The sequence below is a fragment of the Halictus rubicundus genome, chromosome 1, assembly GCF_050948215.1.
Source record: "Halictus rubicundus isolate RS-2024b chromosome 1, iyHalRubi1_principal, whole genome shotgun sequence".
Taxonomy (NCBI): domain Eukaryota; kingdom Metazoa; phylum Arthropoda; class Insecta; order Hymenoptera; family Halictidae; genus Halictus; species Halictus rubicundus.
The window spans coordinates 26,588,457-26,615,777 of NC_135149.1; the positions used below are offsets into that span (position 1 = coordinate 26,588,457).

The window sequence follows — 27,321 nt, forward strand, 5'->3', positions numbered from 1 at the left end:
ATTCTTCTTACGTCAAACAGTAACTTACAAAAACAACTTGTGTAAAGTACGAATTGTTTTGTAACATGCTTAAGACCTTACAGTATAGTTGAACATTATTTTTGGTTTTTCATGAATGTCGATCGTTTCTATAATACGCATACTTAATAGAAATTATAGAAAATATTTTGCACCTAATTAACATTAATTATTGTAACTCTTTTGCTATTCTGTACGTAAGGTATTCGCTACATTCGCATGCTCATTAGTAGACTGTGGATCTTTATGCGAAATAAAAATGTTCTGTAATGATTGTGGACAGTAGGAATTAAATAAAAATTGACTTCATCCCTTAATAGATCTTTTACATTGAGAACATCATAACAATGTTCTTAGATTTTTCTAATCTTTTACTGTTATACATTTCAACCAGCTAATTTCTTCATGAATCCATAAAAGTCCGCAGTCTACTCATAGCAAACTACTCCGCAGTTACCTAACAAAGCTTTGAACAAGTTTATATATCCTACATTGTGTTTATCAGCCTGCTTATAAAATATAAACATCAGAAGACCTGTTGACTCAAAGCACAAAGTAAACACATTACCTTGTTCTAAGTACTCTTGGCGAAAAGCGAACAAAATGCAGGGTGAATAGGCAGTGTCTTGAACACAATATTTACAGGAAACTGTATGGTACCGATACTCGATCGCATTCAACGTTCAGTCGCTTAAAGTTCATTGAATATCAATGTATCCGATGTATTCACTAGATGCTTCCATTTAGAAATTAAGTTACACCCATACTCTCAAACCCAAACGCTCAGAGATTCGCTATTGGTTTGCGAGGTGGCTAAGCTACGTCTGTGCTGCTTCAGAAGGGTTTTGAGTTCAACCGGGGTGGAGGACCACCTGCGATGCCTAGCCTTGTCCACAGGTACTTCAGGGAGACCGATCTCTGTGTGGCAACCCCTGATCGGTGAGATAGGCAGAGCGCTGGGTAAACCAATTTCTTGAAACGAACTCATAGAAGAGAATCCACTCTCATCCTCCACGCTGCTGACACTAGCAGCTGGCTTAGACTTGGAATATCTCTCCTTCTCCTTTTCCTTCTTCTCAATTTTTCTGGTACATTTATTTGGCGTAGAAGTTGGTGTAAACATGAACGAATTGTCATGTTCTGGCAGTGAAAGATTGATGGAGCTATGGGCCGGAAGAGCGTCCTCCTCCTCGGTGGTTTTGCTGCTTCCTGAGTTGAGCGACGTGGCATCGATGGACATTCTAACACCCGGAAGAAGAGTCTGTAAGGTCCGTTCAGTCTCCGCGACATGAGACAACGATTTCATGAAACAATTTCTACCATCACTCTCCGCTCCTCTTGATTCGTTCCCGTGGTCACAGCTGCGACGACGTGCGTAACTTACCGCCTCCTGTACTGTCGTCGAGTTGACAAAACTATTGTTCTGTAGGGACATCGATACCTCGTTGTGGTGACTGTTGTGTCGGCCGTGATCTACCGGCGATGGAGAGGACTCTGTATTATCGACTGGCGTGTACCTCGTTAGATCAGGCTCCCTCATGGATAGCAGCGACTGAACCGTTCTCATTAATCTGCAAAGAGTAACAGCGTCAATACGATGTTCTATCATCGACTTTTATGGTAAGGCGACAGAATTGTTAGGTCGAGTCACAAATAATTTCTCTCTCTAGGAATTAATAAGTAATAATAGGGGAAACGGAGATGGGAGTAATGGCTATTATGGGGACCGTATAAAGTCCTAATTACTGACCCCCCTCATTTTAACACTGGGTTTACGGGACACGCGTTCTAATATTTTTAATTGAAGATGCATCCATCAGGAATTATTCAACAAATTTCTTTCTTTGGGTTTATATTATTTTTTAAAAATGGCTGAAAATCTGGATAGACGTGTTCTCATGTAAAATAGTCACTTTTAATACCCCGTAAACCTAGTGTTCAAGACCTCTGATTATAGGTTGAGCAAAAGTTAAATTGTTGGGAGACACCAACTGGTCCAGAGGTTTAAAAATGGAGGTAACAGGGATGATAGCTAAGAACAGCTGAGAATAGATACCTGAACGCTTCCTGCGACAGCTTCTGAGGTGGGACATCGTTAGGGTCCATCTCCTGCTGCTTCGGCCTTCTATAGACCACTGCGTCGTGCGATTTATTGAGATCAATGGATTTGTTGCGCGGCGGCGTACAATGCACTGGGTCGTTCCTGCGCAACACTGACCAGGTGAAGTCACGGTGGCCAGTGGTGCAGGGTGAGATCTGCGTCACGGATTTCGCCCTGGTGAAGCGGGACGAGTCCGAGGATGAGGAAGACGAGGACGTCGTAGAGGCGCCACGATTCGGCGAGGAGGAGTCCTCGTGCACCGCGTGGACGCTTCTGCTTCGAGGGACTCGTCCGGTCGACCCTTTGTCCTTAAGACTACTCTTCTCGTGAAGAATATCCAAGCTTTTGCGGGCTCGGTCCAGGAAACGCACCACTTGCTCCATTAGGGAGCGGTACATCTGCCTGTTCGCATCCACCTGGAATTTTAGAGCAAAATTGGTACATGTTATCCTCTAATGATGTTATAGATACATGGTTGGGTTATTGTGCCAGTAGTCATTATTATTGATACGCTGTTTTTTAAATACTTATATAATATAGGAACATAAAGCTACACATTGCAAGTGAGGAATGCGTTGACCATTGTGCTCTTTGCAATGTGTAAGAGTTTGTTAGTAGCTATTTATTTTTAAGCAATTTGTTTTCAGAAGGGCTGACTATCAGAGGCTGAAGTACGGCACATTCACAGAACTACTATGAAATCCGAAGCGTCTGTCTTGAAAGTGTTAATTTAAGAGTACACCTCCCCTCCTATGCCTAGTACAGAGTAGCAAAAGTGTTTCATGATACAAAAATGAGTTTGTCAAATAGCCATTTATATTAGGCTGAATTGAACAACCAATGTTGATGTCAAAGAAGAGGGTTCAAAGATATGTAAAAGAAAATTGGTACACAAGGGTTTGATTGGATCTAGCATATCTAACATAAGTCCAGAGCGTCCAGATTGAAAGGATTAATGTCCTCCGTATGTACTAACGTAGAGTCGTAAAAATTTGTAGCCGCGCAAAAATGATGTTGTCCTTCCGAAAATGAAAAAGCAAACAGACTGGAATTTTCCAGTGGAGCGAGACTTGCACGGCCAAGATCGGGCCAAACCAGAGTAGAAGCAGGACCTCATTCCACTCGGTATTAGTCACATGAAAGAAGCAGTTTCTGCCGAAGATAGTGAAAGTGTTCTGCAGCTGGAAGAAAAAAAATCGTAGGCCTTCGAGGTGTCGGGACACATCAGCGTCCGTGAGCCTCTGGTCACCCAACCAGAACTACCATACACGGAGAGGTTAAATTAATTAACACAGATGAGAAATATCTTTTCAGCAGATGCACTAAGTGCATTTGCATCCTCGGGACTTTCGCCATGAAACGTCGGCGATCGAACTCTGATACCTCTGCAAAAATACGACACGCTGTGTTACTTTTCCTTTCGAGAACTACATTTTTCGAAAATAGGACCATTCGGGCATTCATTTTTGGTTCTACGGTGGATCGGCGATTTTTAAAAGGACAAGTACTCTTTTTTGTTCGCTGATGAATCACTGATTTTTAAATGGCAAGAAATTTTTGGAAACGGGAACGTTCAATGAGCGGGTTCAATGAGTTATTTGTTCTCCGATGAATCACCGATGTTAAGGGATAGTTGGTGTACTTGGGTTTCCCCGAAGATGCTTAATATGGCAGTGTGTTTGGCAACGACGCGCCGACAAAGCGTTATCTCGACAAAATAATTCGGTGTCGACCGATCGAGGATTAAATAATCGGAACAAGGTAATCTGGTCGAGGGCATTACCAGTTTACCCGTGTGAGTCAAGCACGTTAAACGATCGTCAGCCGCGATTACATACAAACCTGTTTCAGTTGCCATTGCAATGTTTCGATCTCCGTCTGCAGCACTATATTGTCGATCACTTGCGTGTGCGGCGTCCGATTCAGCGCCAGTGCATCCTGCAGCCTGCGATTCTCGTCAATCAATGACTGGTATTGCTGAAACACAAACACAGAAATTAATAATCCATCCTCTAGTTGGTTCCAGCTAACTACAATTCATTTTTTCTCATAAAACTTCACGCTTTTGTTAAAATACCCGAAGGAGGCACCTTGACAATACTTATTTCATTTTAAACATTTCTTACTTAAATGTACCCCCTTGTTGTCCACAATGATCATTGTAATTCATTGGTTCTTCCAGAACTCAATATTTCATTTTTATAGATACGCTATTTAATCTTGCAGAACATACAGGGTCATAGCAAAAGTTTTTCACGCAGTTTATTTGGTTCCTTGGGGTGAAACATCCCTTCAACCCCTAATCCCTTACTTTATATTTAAAAGGTATCTTTTTTAGAAAATTGATCCCATCTTTTTAATTTTGTAGATGCTTAGAGGACCTCAATAGAAGGATGTTATAAAATTCATGTGATTCTTCAGGGTAAAATACTCTTCAACCCCTCAACCCTCATAATATCAACTCAAGCTTGTAGAGATTTGAAAAATTGATACAAATATCAATATTACAACCCTATTCTACTTGCATAAAGACAGAACTCCCTTCCCTCGAACAAAATTATTAACAACGAGGTCTATGCTGATCCCGTGAGGATAATTACGAGTTAAGGGGTTGAACACGTGTTTTGTCACTCTAAGTGCGAACATGAATATTCCAACGCGTTGAAAACGCGATTAGATGAAACGACAAGATGTTGTAAAGATTTACAGTGCAGACGACGTGCTGAAACGCGTGCCTCGGTTAATTAACATTTTTCGAGTGGCGTGCTTATTGTTGGCACGGAAAGCGTCCGGTTTCTGGTACAACTTTCCTGGATGCAATAATTATTTTTAAAGGAAGAAAGAGGCACGATGGTGTGCGCACGCCTTGATACAAGGTTTCACCTTGCGTAGGAGATTCTCACACGGTGGAGTGAACACAAAACCGACGTTAGCAGAGCGTACGGTTATTTATATTGTACAACAAACTCTGCTCTCGTCTACCAATGGTCTTCAAGTGATCTCACTTTTCATTTTCGAATTCCGCACCATTACAAAATTAAAGCCTGCCACGCCAAACCATTTTACTTTTCAATTCTTACGAACCATTGCGAAATTGAAGTCCGCCATGCTAAACCGTACTAAACTCATTTCATTTTATTCAATTTCGAATTCTAAACGTAAAATAAAATCGTCCATAGTATTGCGCTAGCATTCAACTTTCGATACGTCTCCAAAAATTTTATTCAACTTTCAATAACTATTTTTACACCCTGATATTCACACGGAAATAAAATTTTTGGTAACATTCTGTCGTTAATAATGATTTTAAAGGCGGTACTGTTTATCGATTTCTTAGAGTGTTAACTTTTTCTGACATTCGTAGTGATTTTTGTTGCCCTTATTAACAGATTACATTTTTCTTGTGAATAGAGAAGTTTGGCGAATATTATTTAGAATGGTCAAACAATTTTTATTAAAATGAGCAGTCGAACATAAATGGGGCCATTTAAAGATCGACGACCGAGTTTTTCGTAGTGATTTTTGTTGCCCTTATTAACAGATTAAATTTTTCTTGTAAACAGGGAAGTTTAGCGAATATTATTTAGAATGGTCAAACAATTTTTATTAAAATGAGCAGTCGAACATAAATGGGGCCATTTAAAGATCGAAGTCCGAGTTTTCCGTAGTGATTTTTGTTGCCCTTATTAACAGATTAAATTTTTCTTGAATATTATCTTGTGTTCTTGAATATTATTTACAAGAGTCAAACAATTTTTATCAAAATGAGCAGTCGAACATAAATGGGGCCATTTAAAGATCGACGACCGAGTTTTCCGTAGTGATTTTTGTTGCCCTTATTAACAGATTAAATTTTTCTTGAATATTATCTTGTGTTCTTGAATATTATTTACAATAGTCAAACAATTTTTATCAAAATGAGCAGTCGAACATAAATGGGGCCATTTAAAGATCGACGACCGAGTTTCTGGCCAGAAATGGACGCAACACCTGAAAACATTTGAGTATAAAAATAATTGCTAGAAGAAAGGAAAAAACTAAGTTTCTTTCACGGAACCAATGCATGTCCCACCGCTTATGGCAGCTGCGTAAATAAGCATAAGCGTGCGCAGTCCATCGAACTCTCAAAATTACAGGTGGGTCGCCATCTTGGACAAGCTATCGCGCCTCCGCGGAGAATTTTAATCGAACGGGCGCGAGTTTTCGTTATTCCAGTCACGCGGCTGTTATCGAACAAACAATTAACCGTCGAACAGTTAGACGAGTTACTAATCGAAGCTCATTTAAGAGCGTGCGTGTCGACAATGCGGATCGTTCGAACACAGTAGACGCCTCCTGTCTCTTTCTCTCTTTTCCTTTCTGTTTACAACAGCCGTTGGACATTTGCATTTTTTCTCTCTCCTTCTCTCTCTCTCCTTTTCTTTTCGGTGCTCGTCCTTAAAGACGGGCATAAAGAACCCCTCGAAGAAACACGAGGTTTCTGACATTTCCATACAATGGCGGGAAAAAATACGGTACGAGTTGCGAGATATCCGGCGATGGGCCATGCTTGATAACGAAGCCAGGACGCGAGAGATGTTGAAAGAGTCGTGCGTTCATCGTTCGAATCGGTCTCCGCGTTCAATCTATCGCCCATCATTCAAATCGCGAACAGAATTCTGTCCCTGACACACGCACACACCTACAGCACTTCGAAAAAATCCCCGAATCCGGAAAGAAAGGATGGAACAGAAAAATTGGAAAATTTCCAAGTTGCGGCCATTGCTCCTGAAGTGTTTTGCATGTTGCAAAATATTCCCTGCGAAATGGATTATTGGATAACAATTCGTAATTTAACTTAATGGTAGAGTTAGGTTCCTGAGACCCCCATCGAATTTTTTTGGTAGCATGGTCCAGCTATGTTTGCTATAAATAAATTAGTTTTGTTTGCGAGGTAATGTCACAGAATACAGTTTGAAGTGTCCACGTTAAATCTCACAGCGACGAGCTATCGCTCAGTATTTTTTAAAAATACTGATTCCGCCATTTTGATGAAGATGGGTCGCCTGTTCACAAGTCGTTGACAGTAACGTAACAGCGACGAATTAAATCGTGAGAAAAGAGCACGATTTCTCTGCGCGGTTAGGAATTCCTCAATGGCCGAAATTTACATGAGACAATTTCGTAAGAATGGTAAAAGCATGAATTTATTACGCGGAATAATTAGTTCGCGCATGAACAGTTCATGGAAGTCTCATGCTGTTCGTTTCTACGTGTTCGCAGCGTTTGCAAAGAGGGATTTATTTTCTATCAAGAATCAGAATCAGGCCTCCGCTTGCACAATTATGATGTATTACAGATTTCATTAGCAGCCACTTCACACTCGTTGAAGTAACCGATTCACCTGCCTTAGAATCCACACCGCTCGAGGCGTCCGCTCTATTAATTTCTTAATTATACCCGCTGTCAGTTGTTGTTGCCCCTGCATCTTGCGCTTTCCTTCAGCATTTTCAACTTGCGCGTCTGTTAGACAATGTGTCTGCAGATTTCGTTTGAGCGTTTAACAATTGAGTCTTGTAAAAGAGAGATCATCGGAAACGATGTTGTTAGAGTCATTTGGTGAACCGCCCGTGGTTCGAACCGGTCCGCCATTTTGGTTCCGCGATGGAAACCTTCGTTTCAGAAGCTCTGACAATTTTATTGCGAAAATTTGCTGAATAGTGCAATAATACTTATTATATTTTCAATATTTAATCTTTGTGCGTGCAATTGTTAAATAAATTATTCTGGCTGAGTGTTTAGTAAAATTGCAGGTCAAGGAAAGGATAAAAAAAACGTAAAATAGTAAATAAAATAAAACTTAAAATGTAACACCGAAAGAAATACTTGTTAATGAAGATATAAATGTAAGATACGCTTGTATCAATGAACAAAATGGTGAAAAATTAGATTCTAATAAAAAGGTGTGAATCGAAACTCTTAATTTTGTGCAAAATACTCAATTTTACATCGTATCAAAAACAAATTTTGCGGAACTACGAAATATGTGCACGCTCAAATGAATAAATGAAGAGTGTGCTAAAATTTGCACTAAACAAATCTGCTCAATTAAGGAATATTTCCTGACAAAAAGAAACAAATACAAAAAGTGCACCCTTAAAAATGAACAAACAGATCACGCTACTTGTACTATAGACGCGAATAATTTAAAAAAAGATTTGAAGGCTCGCGTTGAGAACATCGCGCATAAAACTGCATAATATTGGTGCGTTCGCGGGGCGTTTAGCAGTAAATAAATGAATAGTGATCGGCGCGCCATTGTTCGTGGTTCGCAGGCGAGAGCAGGGTTCTGTAATTCGAACAATTATGAACGGTACCGTATGTACACGACGATGACCATTAGCACAAAGAGAGACCCAGGCCGGTGTGTAGAAGTAGAAACGAAGGAATACTGAATAATTCAGGCAGTGACCGTAGCGAGTGACGTCACGATAGTATTCAGCCGGTGGACGGTTCAAGCTGACCGACCATGCGGAACCCCATCCGCTTGGGACCCCACTAAAAATTTCAGCTTTCCGTACAAATTCCCCCATCGGCGCGGCTCTGCCGTGCGAGCAAGAAACCCGTGGAGGTCAGCCCCGAGGAAACCATACGCAAAACGTCCAATCGTTACTTAACTGTACCGTTTTCACCGGGGACAAAAAACCCGGCAATGATTTTCTTGCAATCCTCCCGACCAGGCCCGATCTGTTCTGTGTTCGTGTTCGCGCATAGACGAACCACGAGCACCGGTGGGATTCGACGTGTTACGCTCTCTGTCGTATTATAAAGCACTCATGGTCGACATGCTCGTGCTCTTCGAGGTTCGAACGACAACCGTCGCCGCGTCGGCCAGCTGGTTGACGAACTATTAGGGGGACCCATAAGCAATCGATTATTTTGAAATCTAAAGCAAACTTTGTAGTAAATTCAAGTTTTTATTCCTTAATTTATTATATAATCTCCATCATTATCAAGGACAGTCTTTCCTGCAAATTTTCAATCCCCCTCTTATAGAAATCCAGGCTTAAGTAACTCAAGGTGCCTCCTTACGTCTTCTATAGAAGTGAATGTTTTATTTCATAAATAATGCTCCAGAGATAAGATGATACTGAGAGGGAGCAATATCCGGTGAATATGGGGATTGCGGTAAAACTTCCCATTGCAATTCTTTGATTTTCTCCTGAGTGAGTTTCGCTGTACGGGGCCGGGCATTGTCAATTTCCAGTATTACAGCTTTTCTGTGGACTAGAGATGCCCTCTTTTTCAATAGTTCTGAATACAGTAATTGCTGACAATACAACTCAGCAGTAACTGTTTCTCCAGGTTTCAACAACTCAAAATGAATTATGCCACGACAGTCCCACCAAATGCACAGTAACACCTTTCTAAGCGATAAGCTAGGTTTAGGGGTTGATATTGCGGTTTGATTTGCAGAAAGCCATAGCTTGGAACGCTTTATGTTATCATAAACAACCCATTTTTCATCCCTGGTAACGATTCTGCTAAGAAATGGATCTCTACGAAATCTGGATAGCAATCAAGTGCAAATTGATCGACGAATATTCTTGTTGGTCTCGGATAATTGATGCGGTGCCCATATTCCTTGCCTATATGCCTTTCCCATTTCGCGTAGGTGCCTTTGTATAGTTGACCATGTGGACCCAAGGCTTCTCGATAATTCTTGTATACTTAATTTTTGGATCAGCTTCCACTAGAGATTTTAGGGTGTCGTTATCAAATTCAACTGGTCTTCCGAGGCCTGTCAGAGAGATCATAATCACCAGCAGCAAACCTACTGAACCAACGTTGACACTTGTTGACCTTCGATACATCTCCATAAACATCGCAAATTTTCTTTGTTGTTACATTAAATCCCGCATGAAAATGAAAAAGTATGCAACGACGAATATGATCCTCGGAAGGTACGGACGCCGCCATTTTATTACAGGGTTGTAAAAAAAAATTATACTTTTAAGAATATTTTGAACACAGGCTGCTTTACGGAAAACTGTAAAAGAATACGTGTTTCCTCTTCAACGATCGGTACAGAACTAAAGGCAAAACAAATTCTTTGCAAATAATTGTTTACTTATGGGTACTCCTAATATGTAGTCCAGCAACGTGATTCCACGATCGAGGATAAAAGCCTGTCCGTGGAACCACGCGTAACATTATGCAACATGTTCGCGTGAAAGTTCTGCTATACAGATGCATCGTTAACCGTTTTACTTGCCAGAATCGAGATTAGGAGACTGATGGAGGTGGGGCACGCGGTTAGGGAAAAGTGGAGTCGAGCCGCAGTCTTGAATCTTGAGGAAACTAGATTGAAGCGCTGCAGTTTGGAAGTTGTTGCAAAATTGTTTAGAAGTTGGGAATTTCGGGATTTCAGCCTGATTCTGTTGGTTTTGCAAGTAGGCTAGATTGTAGGGCGGTCTTTGATCGGTCGACGCCATTTTGCTTGACGGCCCCGTTAGAACATTCTGTGATCTGGTCTGTCTTCTACAGGCCAATACTACTTCACTGAACAGAATCCTTAGAACTCGCAGGCACCATTTTGCTAGATCCTGGAAACGACGATCCCCGACGCATGAACTTTAAACGAAAAATTAATAACAATTGGGAAGAGCTGACAGGAGTTAACGATAAATTATACCTTAGACTCCAAGGCTTAGAGTATAATCAATAATCTTTGAGGAACTAGATTCTGGTCTGCCTTCAACAGTCTAATACTACTTCTGAGAATAGAAGCCTCCACAGTTACCACTTTGCTAAATCCTATAAATGATGATCCTCGGCGCGCAACCAACGGTTAGCAGAGGATTAATGATAATTGAGACGAAGTGACAGTAATTGATAGCTACTAGCTTTGAGCAGGAGTCCTCGTCGGAGGACAGTCTGAAAAAGGACGCTCTAAAGAGTGCAATCAGTATTAAACGGAAAGTTAGCAATAATTGAAAACTCCAGTTGATACTGCCGACCAAGAGAGCGTATTTGAAAGTTAATCTCCGGTGTTTGCACAGTTGAATCTTACTTCAGAGAACAAATCTTCCCAGCTGATGGGTACAATTATAATGCCCTCATTAGGATTAAGTCTCTTCATGGGAGTTAAATCAATATCCACATTCGAGAGTTGGATACTGCCTTTTCGCTGCTTCCGGAAATAAATGTCTCTACTTGATGGGCATCATTATGCTCGGCTACATGCCTTACGACGAGACTAGTATTGTAATTATGGCTACAGTTTCCGAAGAATTGCTGCCTGCATTCTTGGTAAAAAGTCTCAAATCTTTTTCTTCTTAATCCTTTCGATTTGTTGCGAAGAAAATCGAAAGAAATTCCGATTCTGCGGCAACTGGAACACTATCCACCAATCAGAGCTCTCAGTTTATGGTCCTAGAGAACACAAGCACGCGTCACGTGTGCTTCTACAGGTAGGAAATTTGTCTCAACTGTTGCCCGAAATAATCCTTCTTGAATCTGGAGTTTTCGTCAGATGAAAAACAAACAGTGGAGATTGTGGATCGCTTTTTTACGAGAGTTCTTTTTTTTTTAAGAAATTACGTCAGTCTTCAAGAACTTGAACAATGATAACTGCCTCGAGTCAAGTCCGTGATTGTGTGCCTTCTGCTTATCAGTCGTTTCACAACGACCCGGGAGATTAAAAAGTCGGTTACCCTGTCTGGTTACACTTTTCACGTTCATGGAAATCGTGTTCCTGTTTAACGTGACTCACGAAACGCGTTTACACTTGCTCGGCAAATTGGCAGATAAATTCGCAATCTCGATTGCTCGGTTCAAGCCACTGAAATGTACTAATTAACGCGTGAATCACATTTATGGAGAATATTAAACGTCTCTGAATGGTCACAGAGAAACAATAAAATTTGCGGTTTAATCGAGGAGCTTTGCTATTTCAATGAATACGTGAAAATAAAAGGTTCTTGTTTTTGGCTACTGCACCGCCATTTTGTGCGCTGAGGAGCTGAAAAAAATACTGTTCCACTCCCCAAGGTTAACATAATGAGGCCCCATTGAGAAAGTTTTGGTACAGTACACCATTCTTTCAAAAAAAAATTCTAAACCAAGGGTCGACATCAAAGTACCATTTTAAGACCCAAATATCGATCCCAAAAATTCTCACAAGATCAAAACCGGATGATTCAAATTTAACATAGATGTTATGTTAAGCAGTCTACATCCTAATGAAATTGATTATGCTGATAAAAATCGGTTTGTTCGCAGGTATCGCAACGAAAATGAATTTCTGAAGCTGGTCGAAGATTAATGTCACCTATACGTGATCGATATGGTTAATCGCGCAGTTAATGCGTTAATGGTAGAATTACCGATGCAACGATAATTGGGGACCGGATGGCCATTTTTCTAGCTCGCCGTGGTCTGAATCTCGCGAGAACTATGCGCGGAGTCGGAAACATCTGTTCGCGAGACACATGTAGTGGAAAAAAGGTGGAACAAGACCACGATGGAGATATAGTCGGCTACAAATGACAAGTCGGCCCTGCCGCCCCTGTTAGCAGGTTAAAATCGTAGACGGAGGATGAATGGCGACGTCATCGACAAGTCGGTACAACCGTTTTCGAAGTCAGAGACGCGTATCCGGCGCCGTGGAATCAGAAACATGATACGATACACGAAATATGTGACAGAATGAAGTTATAAAAGAGGAAGAGGACGAAGAGCAGGCCAGCGAAAGAGAAATAGGGGGAAAGAGAGATAGAGGGGGTAGCGGACGAGGAACAGAGAGAGAGAGAGAGAGAGAGAGAGAGAGAGAGAGAGAGAGAGAGAGAGACAAATGCATTAAGGGGTGATTCCAAAATGGCACTCCCGCCGCCGAATTTATTTTTGGTGCATTCCAGTCAAACGAACGAACGAACAGAGAGGTCCACGAGGCTAACGCGCAGACGATGTTTTGCTAGGAAGATCCGGGCACCTTTCTTCGTCTTGTTGGAATTCCCCCGGGTCCCGGGCTCTTTTTACTTCGATTTTCCGCCCTCCTTTTTCCTCCTATCCCCTTCGCCATCTGCTCTCTTTCCATTTCCGCCGCGCGTGTATATTCAAATACCCGGCGTTCGACGATCCACGGCCGCGATTACCGAGAACGATCCAACGGTCTCGCTCCATCGGACGATCGTTAACGATACCGCCGCGGGATCGCGAAAACTGAATGGCCTCCGCCCCGCCTTGCGAAAATAACGAGACCATTTATTCCAATTTTCCGCAATTTTTATCGCGCCGGGGACGGTCCGAATCGGGTTGCGATTTTTATGCATTTTAATCGTTCGAATGAATAATCTTCACTTTTGTACAATGAGTAATACAAAGTTAATTTTTAGAACTGGACGGCCTGGGCCGCTATGGGGAAATAATTGGGCCATTTATTTCAATTTTCCACGATTTTTGTTGCGCCGAGAATGCCCGCAATCGGGTTGCGATTTTTATGCATTTTAGTCGATCAGATGAGTTTTTATTATCACTTTTGTACAGTGAGCAATAAAACAAATATGAATTTTTAGAACTGGATGACCTGTGTCGCTTTGGGAAAATAATGGGGCCATTTATTCCAATTTTCTGCAATTTTTATCGCGCCGGGGACGGTCCGAATCGGGTTGCGATTTTTATGCATTTTAATCGTTCAAATGAATAATCTTCACTTTTGTACAATGAGTAATACAAAATTAATTTTTAGAACTGAACGGCCTGGGCCGCTATGGGGAAATAATTGGGCCATTTATTCCAATTTTCCACGATTTTTATTGCGGCCGGAATGGTCGCAATCGGGTTGCGATTTTTATGCATTTTAATCGTTCGAATGAATTATCATCACTTTTGTACAATGAGTAATACAAAGTTAATTTTTAGAACTGGACGGCCTGGGCCGCTATGGGAAAATGATTGGGCCATTTATTTCAATTTTCCACGATTTTTGTTGCGCCGAGAATGCCCGCAATCGGGTTGCGATTTTTATGCATTTTAGTCGATCAGATGAGTTTTTATTATCACTTTTGTACAGTGAGCAATAAAACAAATATGAATTTTTAGAACTGGATGACCTGTGTCGCTTTGGGAAAATAATGGGGCCATTTATTCCAATTTTCTGCAATTTTTATCGCGCCGGGGACGGTCCGAATCGGGTTGCGATTTTTATGCATTTTAATCGTTCAAATGAATAATCTTCACTTTTGTACAATGAGTAATACAAAATTAATTTTTAGAACTGAATGGCCTGGGCCACTATGGGAAAATAATGGGGCCATTTATTTCAATTTTCCACGATTTTTATTGCGCCGGGGATGGCCGCAATTGGGTTGCGATTTTTATGCATTTTAGTCGATCAGATGAGTTTTTATTATCACTTTTGTACAGTGAGCAATAAGAAAAAATGAATTTTTAGAACTGGATGACCTGTGTCGCTTTGGGAAAATAATTGGGCCATTTATTTCAATTTTCCACGATTTTTATTGCGACAGGGTCAGCCGCAATCGGGTTGCGATTTTTATGCATTTTAGTCGATCAGATGAATTTTTATCATCACTTTTGTACAATGAGTAATATAAACTTATTTTTAAGAACGGAATGGTCTGGGCCACTATGGGAAAATAATTGGGCCACTTATTTCAATTTTCAACGATTTTTATTGCGCCCGGAATAGTCGGAATCGGGTTGCGATTTTTATGCATTTTAGTCGATCAGATGAATTTTTATCATCACTTTTGTACAATGACTGATAAAAAATTAATTTTTAGAACCGAATGGCCTCCGCCCCGCCTTGCGAAAATAAAGAGACCATTTATTCGAATTTTCCGGGATTTTTATTGCAACGGGGTCGGCCGCAATCGGGTTGCGATTTTTATGTATTTTAGTAGGCTAAATGAATTTTTATCATCGCTTTTGCACAGTGAATAATAAAAATGAATCTTTGAAACTGGAACCCGCGCTGCTTTAGAAAAATAATGAGGTCATTTATTCTTACTTTCTGCGATTTTGTATTGATTTAGTTTAATAGACTAAATTCTACATAATAAAAATTACCTAAAACTGCACAGTTATCACGTACTTAAATATCGTTTTCACAAGAGAACTGATATCTACTTTAAATTATTTTAATGTATCAAAAGGAATAAATAATTTGTAACAGAAATAAATAAAAATTGTTACTAATTTGTGATGTGTTTATATACATATATTGCGCGGGCATGATGGTTTTTAATTGCGAATAATGTTTTATAGAAATGATTGAGATCCTTCAACAGTAGGAACTGCGAATCGCATTCGGCGAAGATCGAATCGTCGAAATGGCACATCGGGATAAGACTCGCGTAAAATGTAATTTCCGCGCACAATAAGATGTAGCGACAACGCGTACGGTGAATACTAATTGCCTGGACAATGAATCATGAATCGCCGCGTCGCTACCATGAATTTTGCGCCGTAATGAATGATAACACTTTCCAGCCGAACTTTCTTTTCTTCTTTCTGTCTTAGCTTCTCCTCGCACAAGATTTCAAATTCTAAATTCACGATTTTCCTTTTCTTACATAATTAAAATAAAAAAATCATATACGAAAGTTGGCGACCTGAATACAACTGGGATGACTGACCTCCAGCTTTTAGATCTTTTAATCAATGTTCCCTGTTAATTGCGTCTATTACGCGTTAATGAGAATGATTCAGAACAGAGCGGAACATTAAACACATTAAACATTATAATTCGGTTGAATTGATGATCCTGGACCAAAAACCGGGAGAAACATAATAAAATATTTACACGTGTTTTTATACTCGGAAAGAAGAGTCAAATAAACGGTCCGGAGGCTGGACGTATCGATCTCCGATTCCAAACAAACAAGTCGTTCTCACGTAAATTAATCAAATTCGTTGAACACCAATGCAGTTCCCCAACTCTTGAGCAAATTTTAACCGGAAAAGTTTGCTGAAAAGCAACGGACAGCCAAAAACAAGGACAGGGGCTGTTTTACAAAGTTTTTAATGAATTTCCAGTCGGATCTCCTGAAAAGTTAGAAAAAAAGCCACAAAAACTGGGAAAGTCCAGATTTTAAATAAAAATTGTTTGGATTAAAATTTTTTTTAAATTTCAATGAATTGAAAATAACACAATGACGTTCATAAATCCTTTTAATTTCTTCACTGCTGTAAAAAACTAATTTTCGCCATAAATGCATAAAATCCGCAGTCTACTAATTAGTCTTATAAAATTGCTCCGTGTTAATTACGCATCCCAAATAGTGCATAAAATATATGCTACAAAGACTTAAATTAAGAATATTCTAGGATTCAGAGCCAAGGGTAGTCACGTGACTTTTTCAGAGTCAGCAGGTTGGTAAGTGCTGTATAATTTCCGTTCACAGCCATCAACCACTGACTTAAGCTTCGTCTTGATCTTGATCCGACGGGTCTTAAGTCTGTGATTGATCTTGTCACATTTTTTACTCCGTATTATCGATATCACGAATTCTGACGCCAGAAACGTGCTTCAAGTTTTTGGCTTTGTTTCGCAGAGAATCAAGACAAAATATATCTCAATTCGTAGCTGGAGATATTTTCTAGCGCGCGCTGCTCTTGATTTCATCCAGAAAACTCATCCAATGGCATAAAAATGCGAGGACAGACTAGAAATGCTACGATGCATTTCTAGGATCCCAAATTTCTGAGCTCCCTAATTCCTAGGACCCAAACTTCTAAGGTCCCCAATTTCTAAGCACCCAAATTTCTAAGCTCCCAAATTTCTGAGCTCCCCAATTTCTAGGACCCCAAATTTCTAAGCTCCCAAATTTCTAAGCTCCCAAATTTCTGAGCTCCCCAATTTCTAGGACCCCAAATTTCTGAGCTCCCCAATTTCTGAGCTCCCCAATTTCTAGGACCCCAAATTTCTAAGCTCCAAAATTTCTAACGTCCCCAATTTCTAAGCTCCCAAATTTGTAGGACCCCAAATTTCTAAGCTCCCAAATTTGTAGGACCCCAAATTTCTAAGCTCCCAAATTTGTAGGACCCCAAATTTCTAAGCTCCCAAATTTGTAGGACCCCAAATTTCTAAGCTCCCAAATTTGTAGGACCCCAAATTTCTAAGCACCCAAATTTCTAAGCTCCCAAATTTGTAGGACCCCAAATTTCTAACCTCCCCAATTTCTAAGCTCCTCAATTTCTATAGCTCAATTTGTAGCCGGAGATATTTTCTAGCGCGCGCTACTCTCGATTTCATCCAGAAAACTCATCCAACGGCATGAAAATGCTTGGATTCCGCGGCACGCGCATCGTCAATTTTTAGCCTACTTCTAACGCTTACATTACCAACTATCTGCATAATCTCGTCAGCTCATGACCAGCGCGTGCTAGATTGGACCTTCCTCTTTCGAACGTGCCCTTTCCCGGCGAAAAATATTCTCATATAAGGACGAAAAGTTGAGGCACGTAAAACCATTTTTCGCCTGTTTTTGTCGGTAACGTGGTCACTCTACCTTATCACGAATCTACGGAGTCTTAAAGAGAATATTCTAGGATTAAAATGCAGAACGAAAAAATAATAAAAAATATACTGATCGAATCTTCGAAATCCCCTTTCATGATTGAATCTAATAGCGCAAATTCCCCGAAAAAAATTGAACCGTTGGACCTGAATGGTTCAGTAAATGAGAAGTAAGAAATGGTCCATCGTCTTGCAAGAAAGAAACGAGTCCAACGCTAATCGAGAGAGAGAGAGAGAGAGAGAGAGAGAGAGAGAGAGAGAGAGAGAGAGAGAGATACGATTCAGTACGAATCGTTGACACAGATCGGAGAAGATCGTACTAGCAATTAGCCGGTGACGAAAAGGCAGAGGGTGGGACGAGACAAAGGGAGCGGACGCGACGGTAAATAGTGCGAAAATCGAGCCGTGACAATGGCGGGCAAGAATGCCGGATGTGAGCCGTGAGACTGATTTTTCAGTGACACCGTGCGCCTCTATCTGCTCGTCCCAGCAAACTGGATCTCCAGACTGTCGTAGCTAATTAACGCGCGGCTGCCTCTGTCGCCGCTAATTAATTAACATTAACAAACCGATCGCGTCGCGGCTGACGGAGATTAGTCGAACTGAAAGTGGAAGGAGAATCTGCGTAAACGGATCGGTGCTGAGAAATTGCAATCAACGGTCGCACGACACGCAATCTCGCGATTTCTTTTTTTTTCTTTTTTTTTTTTAAACAATTAGAATAGGGGATCGAGAAGAATCGCGTGGGAGAAAGGGTCCAATTAGCTGCGTTCTCAAAGCTGATGATTTCTCGCGGATCATCGAAACTGTGATGGAATACTGGTGGAAACTGTGGGAAGTGATACTGATACCTAGATTAAAAATTAAATCTGTTCGATAGTTTTTAAAGTATAATTCCGATCGTCGTCTCTCGTTGCGTCATTGCGTCTTTCATTTACGGAAGCCATTCATAAATTATTTTAATGAATTTTAGTAGTGGATAAAATTGTATGGATCTCTTAGTTAAAATGTAAATTGTTACACTTTGAATAGATCTTTTAGATATTTTCATTGTACATTGATTTTTAATAGTCAACAAATTAGGATTTAAATTCAATTTTTGGTACCTTGAATTTGATTTAAAAAACGTAAATTCATATGTACAAAATTTCATAGTATCTTCATAGGTGATTACATTAAAAAAGGAACAATTGAGGAAACGTTGCGATTTTTTAGCTGGGACAAATCAGTACAAAACATTAAAAACAGATTCGGAAATGCACATAATTTTTTGTTTAGCAAATCCTCGTTCAATTTTTGTTGTGGTTAGAAAATATTTGAGAAACACTAGTGACACAAATGCACTTGTTTCGGAAAATGCTATGCATATTCGAAATATTTAAAAAATGTTTCTGCTTATTTAACTTAATTTAATTTTGATTCTTCATAGATGAGCATTGATCATACCTCAGCCGAAATGCTACTTTATGCTTAACAACGAGTTAAGGAGTACTTATTACAAAATTAGAAAAAGAACGCAACGGACCTTGTAGCCACTCAAATCGCCCTCCATCTAAAAGTTACACTCCACTAGACACAACCATAAAATAAATCAGTCGATCATCACACCTTAACTTCCACGCAAATGCATGTTCATTACCAATAACGGACAGGAAGTCTTCCATTAAAACTTTTAAATCGATTAGACTTCCATCTCTAAGAATAAGATAGAATAAACTATTATTCAAACTAAAATTTCACTGCATATCAAACGAGACTTGTTCGTTTATTCAACTTTCACACATTTAGAGAATCCATTGCGTCTAAAAATATTATATTCCATACTCGACAACTTATTGTTACACTAATTAAGACACAACCCTGGGAATTTCCTTGTAGAATCATTTAACGATTTTCTTAACTTCGTACATATTTTTAACAAATCGATTAATTAATTTTCATCGGAGTGTTCAGCCATAGTGATTTGCTTCTAATGCATACCCTGGCTGCTTTTACTTCCTATATTTTATCGTGGAGAAAATTGTACGATCTATTCTTTCGAGAGCCCCCATAATTCTTAGTGTTAGCGTATCCTGTTCGATGCTATAATTTCTTGTGCTATTTCACTCTTCTATTGTTTCGTATTGTTTAGAACAGCAGCTGCAATTTTGGGAATCATGTGTCCGAAAATTACCTTACTGACTTTCGATTTCAAACAGATATGTTCCTGGGATACTTAATATTAAACATTTTACTTCGGTGTGCACAGAGTCACAGTAAAACTATAAATCAATACAAGATTGATAATACAAGATAAAAATTATCTGCAAACAGAACCCGACTAGGAATTTCTCTCTCTTTTTAATAACTTTAATCAGCTGGAAACGATACTTGACTGTGCCGACTTCGTGCAAAATAAAAATTGTTTGCATCAATGTGTTACACAGGAGTCAAATAAGTATCTCCTCCACCATAAATGCATGAAAGATGTACAATTTAAAACGGTGAAAACATTAAGCGAATTTAAATTTAATTAAAACGATTCCAGAAAATTTTCTATTCGGCTTTTGTACAAAAGACAATTTTTATTCCGCATAAAGATCCTAATTACAGTAAAACAAACCGATCGAGAGATCCATGGAGCACCAAGGAACACAAAACCGTTCTTCGGAAAGAGTTTCAGCCAGCCCTACGGCGTTCGTTCGCCTAAGTCCGTCGGGGCTGGAGAGAATATTCTTGGGCGTGCGTCTTGAATGAATTCCGGCCATTTATCAAAGCAAAGTTTATTTACTCTGGCGCGGAGAAAAATAGGAGAATCCGTCGTGGAAGCTCGGCGCTTCGTTTCATGGAAGTTCGGGCGATCCTTTTGCGAACGGGCGGCGTTGGAAACGCGGCCTTTGGATGCCGAAGCGTTTCTTTCGATCCGCGAGCGTAAGGATCGCGAAACGTAGAATCGCGCGTGGAACGAGAGACGGATAGATAAACGGATGAAGAGAGAGGGAGAGGGAGATTCAGTGATGCAGAAAATATGTTCGTCTGCCGGGCCCGAAGGAAATTGCAGCCGGCGAACTTTCCTCGATGCATCGACGACGGTTTCTAGGCATCGCGCGCTCGTGCACGGTAAAAACCGTCTCTTTCAGGGGGCCCGCGGCTTATGCATTTTCATTGATGCAGGTTCAATAAAACGCGAAACGGCCGTGCGAAACTCGAGAGCCGCTTGAACAACGCTTTCCTGCCGGCGAAAACGCCTCCGCGAACGCCTTTGAACGCCTGCGAACTCTTAACTAGCGCTGCACCGGCCGAGCACAATGTATAAAGAAGTATAGACTACTTGAAATATCGAGCCCAATGCCGTCTCGAGTGTTTCCGGTTTCCCTTCCCAACACCTCCGTCAATATCGCGGAATTTCTGCGCGTTTAATTAGCCTACACAGGCACGCGAAAGTATTCGAACGCCCTTTGACACGTTCACTGCCATGTCACCCACGTGTGGGTGACGGAATTATTTGTCCAGGTTTTCAAATGAATTCTTACGTTGATATTCGTTGTACCGATTAGGATCTCTGAAATGCAAGAAAGTTGCAGGACCACTGAATATCATACATTTAATTGTTTTCAATTTTTATTTCGTTAATTAAGTTACGTTGATTTTATGGAATTTTTGAGGTTTCTAGTTGGTCAGTCAAGGTGTTAAGGGCCGAGGGTTTGTCACGTGACTTTTGCAGAGTCAGCGGGTCGGTAACTGCTGTATAATTTCTGTATAATTAAAATTGCAATTTTTTCTAAATCTTTTTTGCACGTCATTCAATTCTTTTAATTGCCGAGAAAAAGTCAGGTCGTTTGGTACAATTTAAAAAAAGTTATACTATTTTAAAGGGCATTTTCCTTCTGTCCTCTGGAAACGTTGCGATAGAATGGATTTTCCACGGCCCGGGTGATTCAATTTGTTAAACTATAGGTAAAATGGTCAAATTGGTACTTTGATATTCCAAAATGATAAGCAAAATTCTATTCTATATCCTATGGTATTTCTATCCTATGAATTCTACCCTAGGTACGAACGTCCAATTTAATTTTGTTGCACGAAAAAAATTGCAATAGAATTCTGCGAATTTTACACTCCCTAAACTCATCACTCGGTTAAATTATCGACGTTACATAAATTGTTAAAATCGGTAGTTTAAAATCCCAAAATAACTGAAAAATGTTCCACCTTAACACTAGGTTTACGGGACCAGTCAAAATGACGGATTCTACTATTTTTAATTTACGATTACAGTGAATTCTCGATATATGTCAACAACACGGGTCTTGCCAGTGTCATGTATCGTCCAGGACACATAACCTCACATCCTCTCACGGGGTATACCCAGCGGTAGTGGGGATAACTCCGCGACGTTTATCATCCAGGCCTTGGCGACATATGTAGAGAAATCACTGTATTGAGATTGTAATGATGCATCCATAGGGAATTATTCAACAAATTTATTTCTTTGGGTATACAGTATTTAGAAAGCGACGAATAATTTGGATAGGCAGCAATTTACATAAACATTTACAGCAATGTAAAACGGTCACTCTTAGTACCCCGTAAACCTAATGTCAAAGTGGTCCAACGATAAGATCAAATTAATTTCGAGGTGCAATTACTATATCGATCAGAGGCAAAAGATGCGTTCTATTGTACGAAAAAGTTGCAAACAGAATGCTACGAACGTTACACACCCAAGATAATCAAATCTAAAATAATCTATTAAATTATCAATGAAAGGTAAAATGTTCAAATGAATATTTGGAAGTCCCAAAATTGAGAGGAAAATTATCCTACGAACACATCAAATTAATTTCTGAACAAAATTACGAAACATGCGGAAGCAAAAATAACACTTCAATTCGATATTTCAAACAAAACGGTTTGCTTTTGTATTTTATGAAACAGACAAAAAGTGTTTTTTTTTTGGAAACACATATGTCTAAAGATTTATGAATCGCAATGTGCGCCACATTTCTCAAACGGGAACCGTAATTAATCTCACGTTCCCGAAATGAAAAATCCGATTAACGATTACAATAACTCAGCCCAGTCGGACTAAAGGGGTCATCGTCGCGTAGGTCTGATTACCCCCACTCTCCGATTGTCTTTCTTCCTCGCTTGCGATTAGCAGTAAGCATCCGGTAACAATCCGATGATAAACTTAGCATCGGATCAATATATCGTCCGTTTAATGATCGTGGCTCTGTAATATTCCACGATTCCGTTTCGTGAAACGGCCGTCGCTCCCACGTGGCCGGGCGGAGGAAAAAAAATTCGTCAAACCATAACGACGGGGGAAAAAGCACGTTGTTCAAATGTCAGCGAGGTTATCGGGCCAGCTGGTAACAATGTTACGTAAAGAGGATCGAAGGAATATCGGAATCGAGATTCGCCGAGAGAAAACGAACCTGACGGAACGCTGAAAAGCCTAAGCGAATCAAGCGTTCCGTTTCTTTTTTTCGTTTTCGTCTCGCGGCCCGGGCGGCTGCGATCTCTCGCCTCTAACGAATTTACAAACCTCACAAAGAAGATAGAAAAGAGCCGGTGGAATCTAATTTCGTCCCTAGTTCGGCCTTGAGCGTTTTCAACATCCCTAACATTCCCCGCTTCTTCTTCTTCGAAAGTCGCGCGATTCCTCGGCTATTCTTTGTGTCTGTTTCTCCCACGGAGCCATGCTGTTTCAATTGCGGTCCTGCTCGTCGGATTTTCCTCGGCGACCCTCCTCTCTCCATCCTCCATTTGAATATCAATGCGCGAACCCGCTTCGATACAGTCTTAATATACAATTTCAATATTTAATATTTAATATCCTATGCTCCGCGCGAACGATATTCCTATTTGTATGTCTATTTCTATTTTCATTTTTATATTTCTATTTCGCTGCTCCGCGAGATTAAGCTCTTACGAAATTAAATCCGAAAAATCTTCGAACCCTTCTAACCTTGCGAACAAAATCATATGACACAGGGTGATATTTTTATACCATTTAACATAGCTTTTCGAAGATCGGTATTATTAGACTGCGGATGTCTATGCAATTTTCAATTTTTGTGGACAAATTTTAAGAAGGTGGGACAATCACGTGAAATTTTATTTTTAGTGGGAATAGCCTTTGTAGATCCAAAATACATCAAAATCGTACTAAATTCTATCGAACTTGTTGATTTTGGACTTTTTGAAAATTTTTATAAGCCATACTTGCATAAAGTTCCGCAGTCTAGTTATTATAAATAAGACGAGATAAATAGCCGAAGCGATTTTTTCGGCAATTGGTCGAAATTGCAGAGAAAGTACTAAAAGTTGTATTTTGCAACTTTTTTATGTGGACTTACATTGAAAATTTAGAAAGTACGATTTGTAGATCTGTATGAATTATACGTATTCTGAGAATTTCATCAAAATCGGTCAACGGTGTAATGAGCTACAGATGTTTCGAAATTATCACATAAGGGCGAAATCCCTGAAAACGTAGCTCATTGCAACGTTGACTGATTTAGATGAAATGTTCAGAATATGTATAATTGATACAGATGTACAAAACTTTTAAAATTTTACTGTGTACATTTTTAATATAAGTCCGTGTAAAAAAAGTTGCAAAGTACAACTTTTCGTACTTTCGCCACAATTTCGACCAATTGCAATTTTAATGAAAAATTTTTTTTCGCGTTATGTAGCAAACCAATTATTCTAATTTCCCCAAAAAATTCAGATAGTATAGTCCAATATTGACAAAGTTATGCGATTTTTAAGAGTGTCCGAATATTAGTGAGAGTCACTGTAGTCACTGAAAGCTAAGCGTGACTTAGACTTATCCCTTTATAATAACAGCAAGATTGAATTTGCTCAGGTTTGATGCGATCTTTATGGTAACATGTACCCGAAAGAAGAGATATGTTAAAAAGTTTCTCGTGAAAACGTTTTCATAGTTTCAGCAATCGTGAAAGAAGAAATCATCCACCAGTCATTTTGACTGGTTCGGTAGTTCTAGTGTTAATCGAATCGAATCGAATTAGAATGTAAATACAAAGTCTCCAATAATCGCCCGCAAATGCGAATTTAAGGGCCAAGTATAATTTCCGTTCACAGCCTTCAGCCACTGACTTAAGATCCGTCTTGATCTTGATCCGACGGGTCCTAAATCTGTGACCAAACTTGTCACATTTTTTGCTCTGTATAATCGTGCCAAACGTGCATCACGTTTTTGGAATTATTTTGCAGAGAATCAACACAAAATATAGCTCAACTCGATTTCATCCAGAAAACTCATCCAACGGCATAAAAATGCTAGGATAGACCAGAAATGCTAGGATGCATTTCTAGGATTTCAAATTTCTAAGCTCCCCAATTTCTAGGACACCAAACTTCTAAGCTCCCAAATTTCTAACCTCCCCAATTTCTAAGCACCCAAATTTCTAAGCTCCCAAATTTCTGAGCTCCCCAATTTCTAGGACCCCAAATTTCTAACCTCCCCAATTTCTAAGCTCCCAAATTTCTGAGCTCCCCAATTTCTAGGACCCCAAATTTCTAACCTCCCAAATTTCTAAGCTCCCAAATTTCTGAGCTCCCCAATTTCCAAGCTCCCAAATTTCTGAGCTCCCCAATTTCTAGGACCCCAAATTTCTAACCTCCCCAATTTCTAAGCTCCCAAATTTCTGAGCTCCCCAATTTCTAGGACCCCAAATTTCTAACCTCCCCAAATTTCTAACCTCCCAAATTTCTAAGCTCCCAAATTTCTGAGCTCCCCAATTTCTAAGCTCCCAAATTTCTAACCTCCCCAATTTCTAAGCACCCAAATTTCTAAGCTCCCAAATTTGTAGGACCCCAAATTTCTAAGCTCCCAAATTTCTAACCTCCCCAATTTCTATAGCTCAATTTGTAGCTGGAGATATTTTCTAGCGCGAGCTACTCTCGATTTCATCCAGAAAACTCATCCAATGGCATAAAAATTCTTGGATTCCATGGCATGCGCATCGTCAATTTTTGGCCAACTTCTAACGCTTATGTTACCACACATCCGCATAATCTCGTCAGCTCGTGACCAGCGCGCGCTAGATTGGACCTTCCTCTTTCGAACGAGCCCTTTCCCGGCGAAAAATATTCTCATATAAGGTCGAAAAGTTGGGGCACGTAAAACCATTTTACACCAAATTTTGTCGGTAACGTGGTCACTCTACCTTATCGTGAATTACGGAGTCAGCTTTTAAACAGCGATTTCATCGGGAATACACGTCCTGCATTGAATTTAAATACAGGTTCGGAGATGGCTTTCCGCGGTGCTATAAATTCACCATGGAAACCGCGTTTGAATGTGAACTTGAAATCGAATTCACCGTTGAAGGAGCTCGAGGACGTTTTCCAATCGGGATCGGCGCTTGCTCGAGGATGAATCATTCGATCTTCCCGCCGCGATCCAGATTTATTACGAAGGTGGCGGCGGCGTATCCATTTTCTGCGGGCCGAATAACTGTTAAGCGCCGAGAGCCTCCGAGAAGCTTCCTTCTCATTTCCTGATCTCTCACGAGGATGAGATCGCTGGCGAAGCTTAACTGGCATTTGAAGTCACGCAGATAGATCCCCGGTTACGACTGTATGTAATATCACACGGCGAGAACCACCACGGTCCAATGATCTTAATATTGAATATCAGATTGTAAAGTACGCCATCGACCAGCGGGGGAATATTGCGTCGCCCTGATCTCCCTGGCGCAAGAATCGAACCGACCCGATTTCAATAACGATTCCAATAACGATTCCAATATTAGCCGACTGCGCTTTCGACATCGGTATGCACCGGCTATTAATCCTATCGAAATTCCATCTTCCTCTGGCGAATCGCTTCGAAAGAAACGCGCAGATGTCGCGCGTTGCGAAACGGATCCCGCACGCGAACAAACGTGATTACGATAATTGAACAGCCTCCACGACGACTAATAACATCGTAGCGTTTTAATAATACACTGTTTGCGGCTTCTGCTGCACGCATAAGTTCGCCGATGACCGTTATACTCTCCTCCGGCGGTGCTGAGAACGCAGAAGTAATTGAATGTTGACAATGTTTGAACGGAGCTGCGTTTATCGTGGATTATGGTCATTTTTGGACGCAAGGGAAACTTGAACTTGAGCTCGTCGCTTCGAGAAACGGGAATTTAAAATTGTATCAGACTTTTCACTTGTTTATTTAACATTTTCATTTCTTCTTTTAGACCCATATGTTAATCAGTCGTGTGTGTGATGAACACTTTCAAGACAAAATACAACTCTGTTCCTTTCTGATTAATATTTAAGTATTGAAGCAAATGTAGGCATACGATGAATATAAATTTCCTTTTCTCTTCTGCGAAATTTTGAAGACAATGAAATTTTAGTTATTGTAGCTATGAAAAAAATCTTACAAGGATTTAAATGTTGTTATTTTGAAAATAATAGTATTAAAGTAAATGTTGGCATGCGATAAATATAAATTTCCTTTTCTATTCTGACAAATTTTAATTATTGCAGCCATGAAGAAAATCTTACAAGGAGTTAATTTTTGTTATTTTGAAGATAATATTTTCCATCGTAAATGCTGACCTTCTCAATCTCGTTACAACTGTAACATTATAAGGCTCTGCATATAATACAGATGAAATTTCTAATATAAAATATTCAAACTTCTAATAAATTGTAT

At 40.0% G+C, this 27,321-nt stretch overlaps 1 protein-coding gene across 1 annotated transcript in view; it reads right to left on the reverse strand.

Annotated features, from left to right (window-relative positions):
* Positions 1–402: 402 nt before the first annotated feature.
* LOC143358892 (uncharacterized) overlaps positions 403–27,321 on the reverse strand; it is a 41,150-nt gene continuing 14,231 nt past the window's right edge. The window contains exons 3-5 of the mRNA XM_076796413.1: positions 3,962–4,096; positions 2,075–2,535; positions 403–1,589 (exon numbers count right to left, since the gene is read on the reverse strand). Of these exons, the coding sequence (XP_076652528.1) occupies positions 788–1,589; positions 2,075–2,535; positions 3,962–4,096 (1,398 nt within the window). The 3' untranslated portion in view covers positions 403–787. The remainder of the gene's footprint in view (positions 1,590–2,074; positions 2,536–3,961; positions 4,097–27,321) is intronic.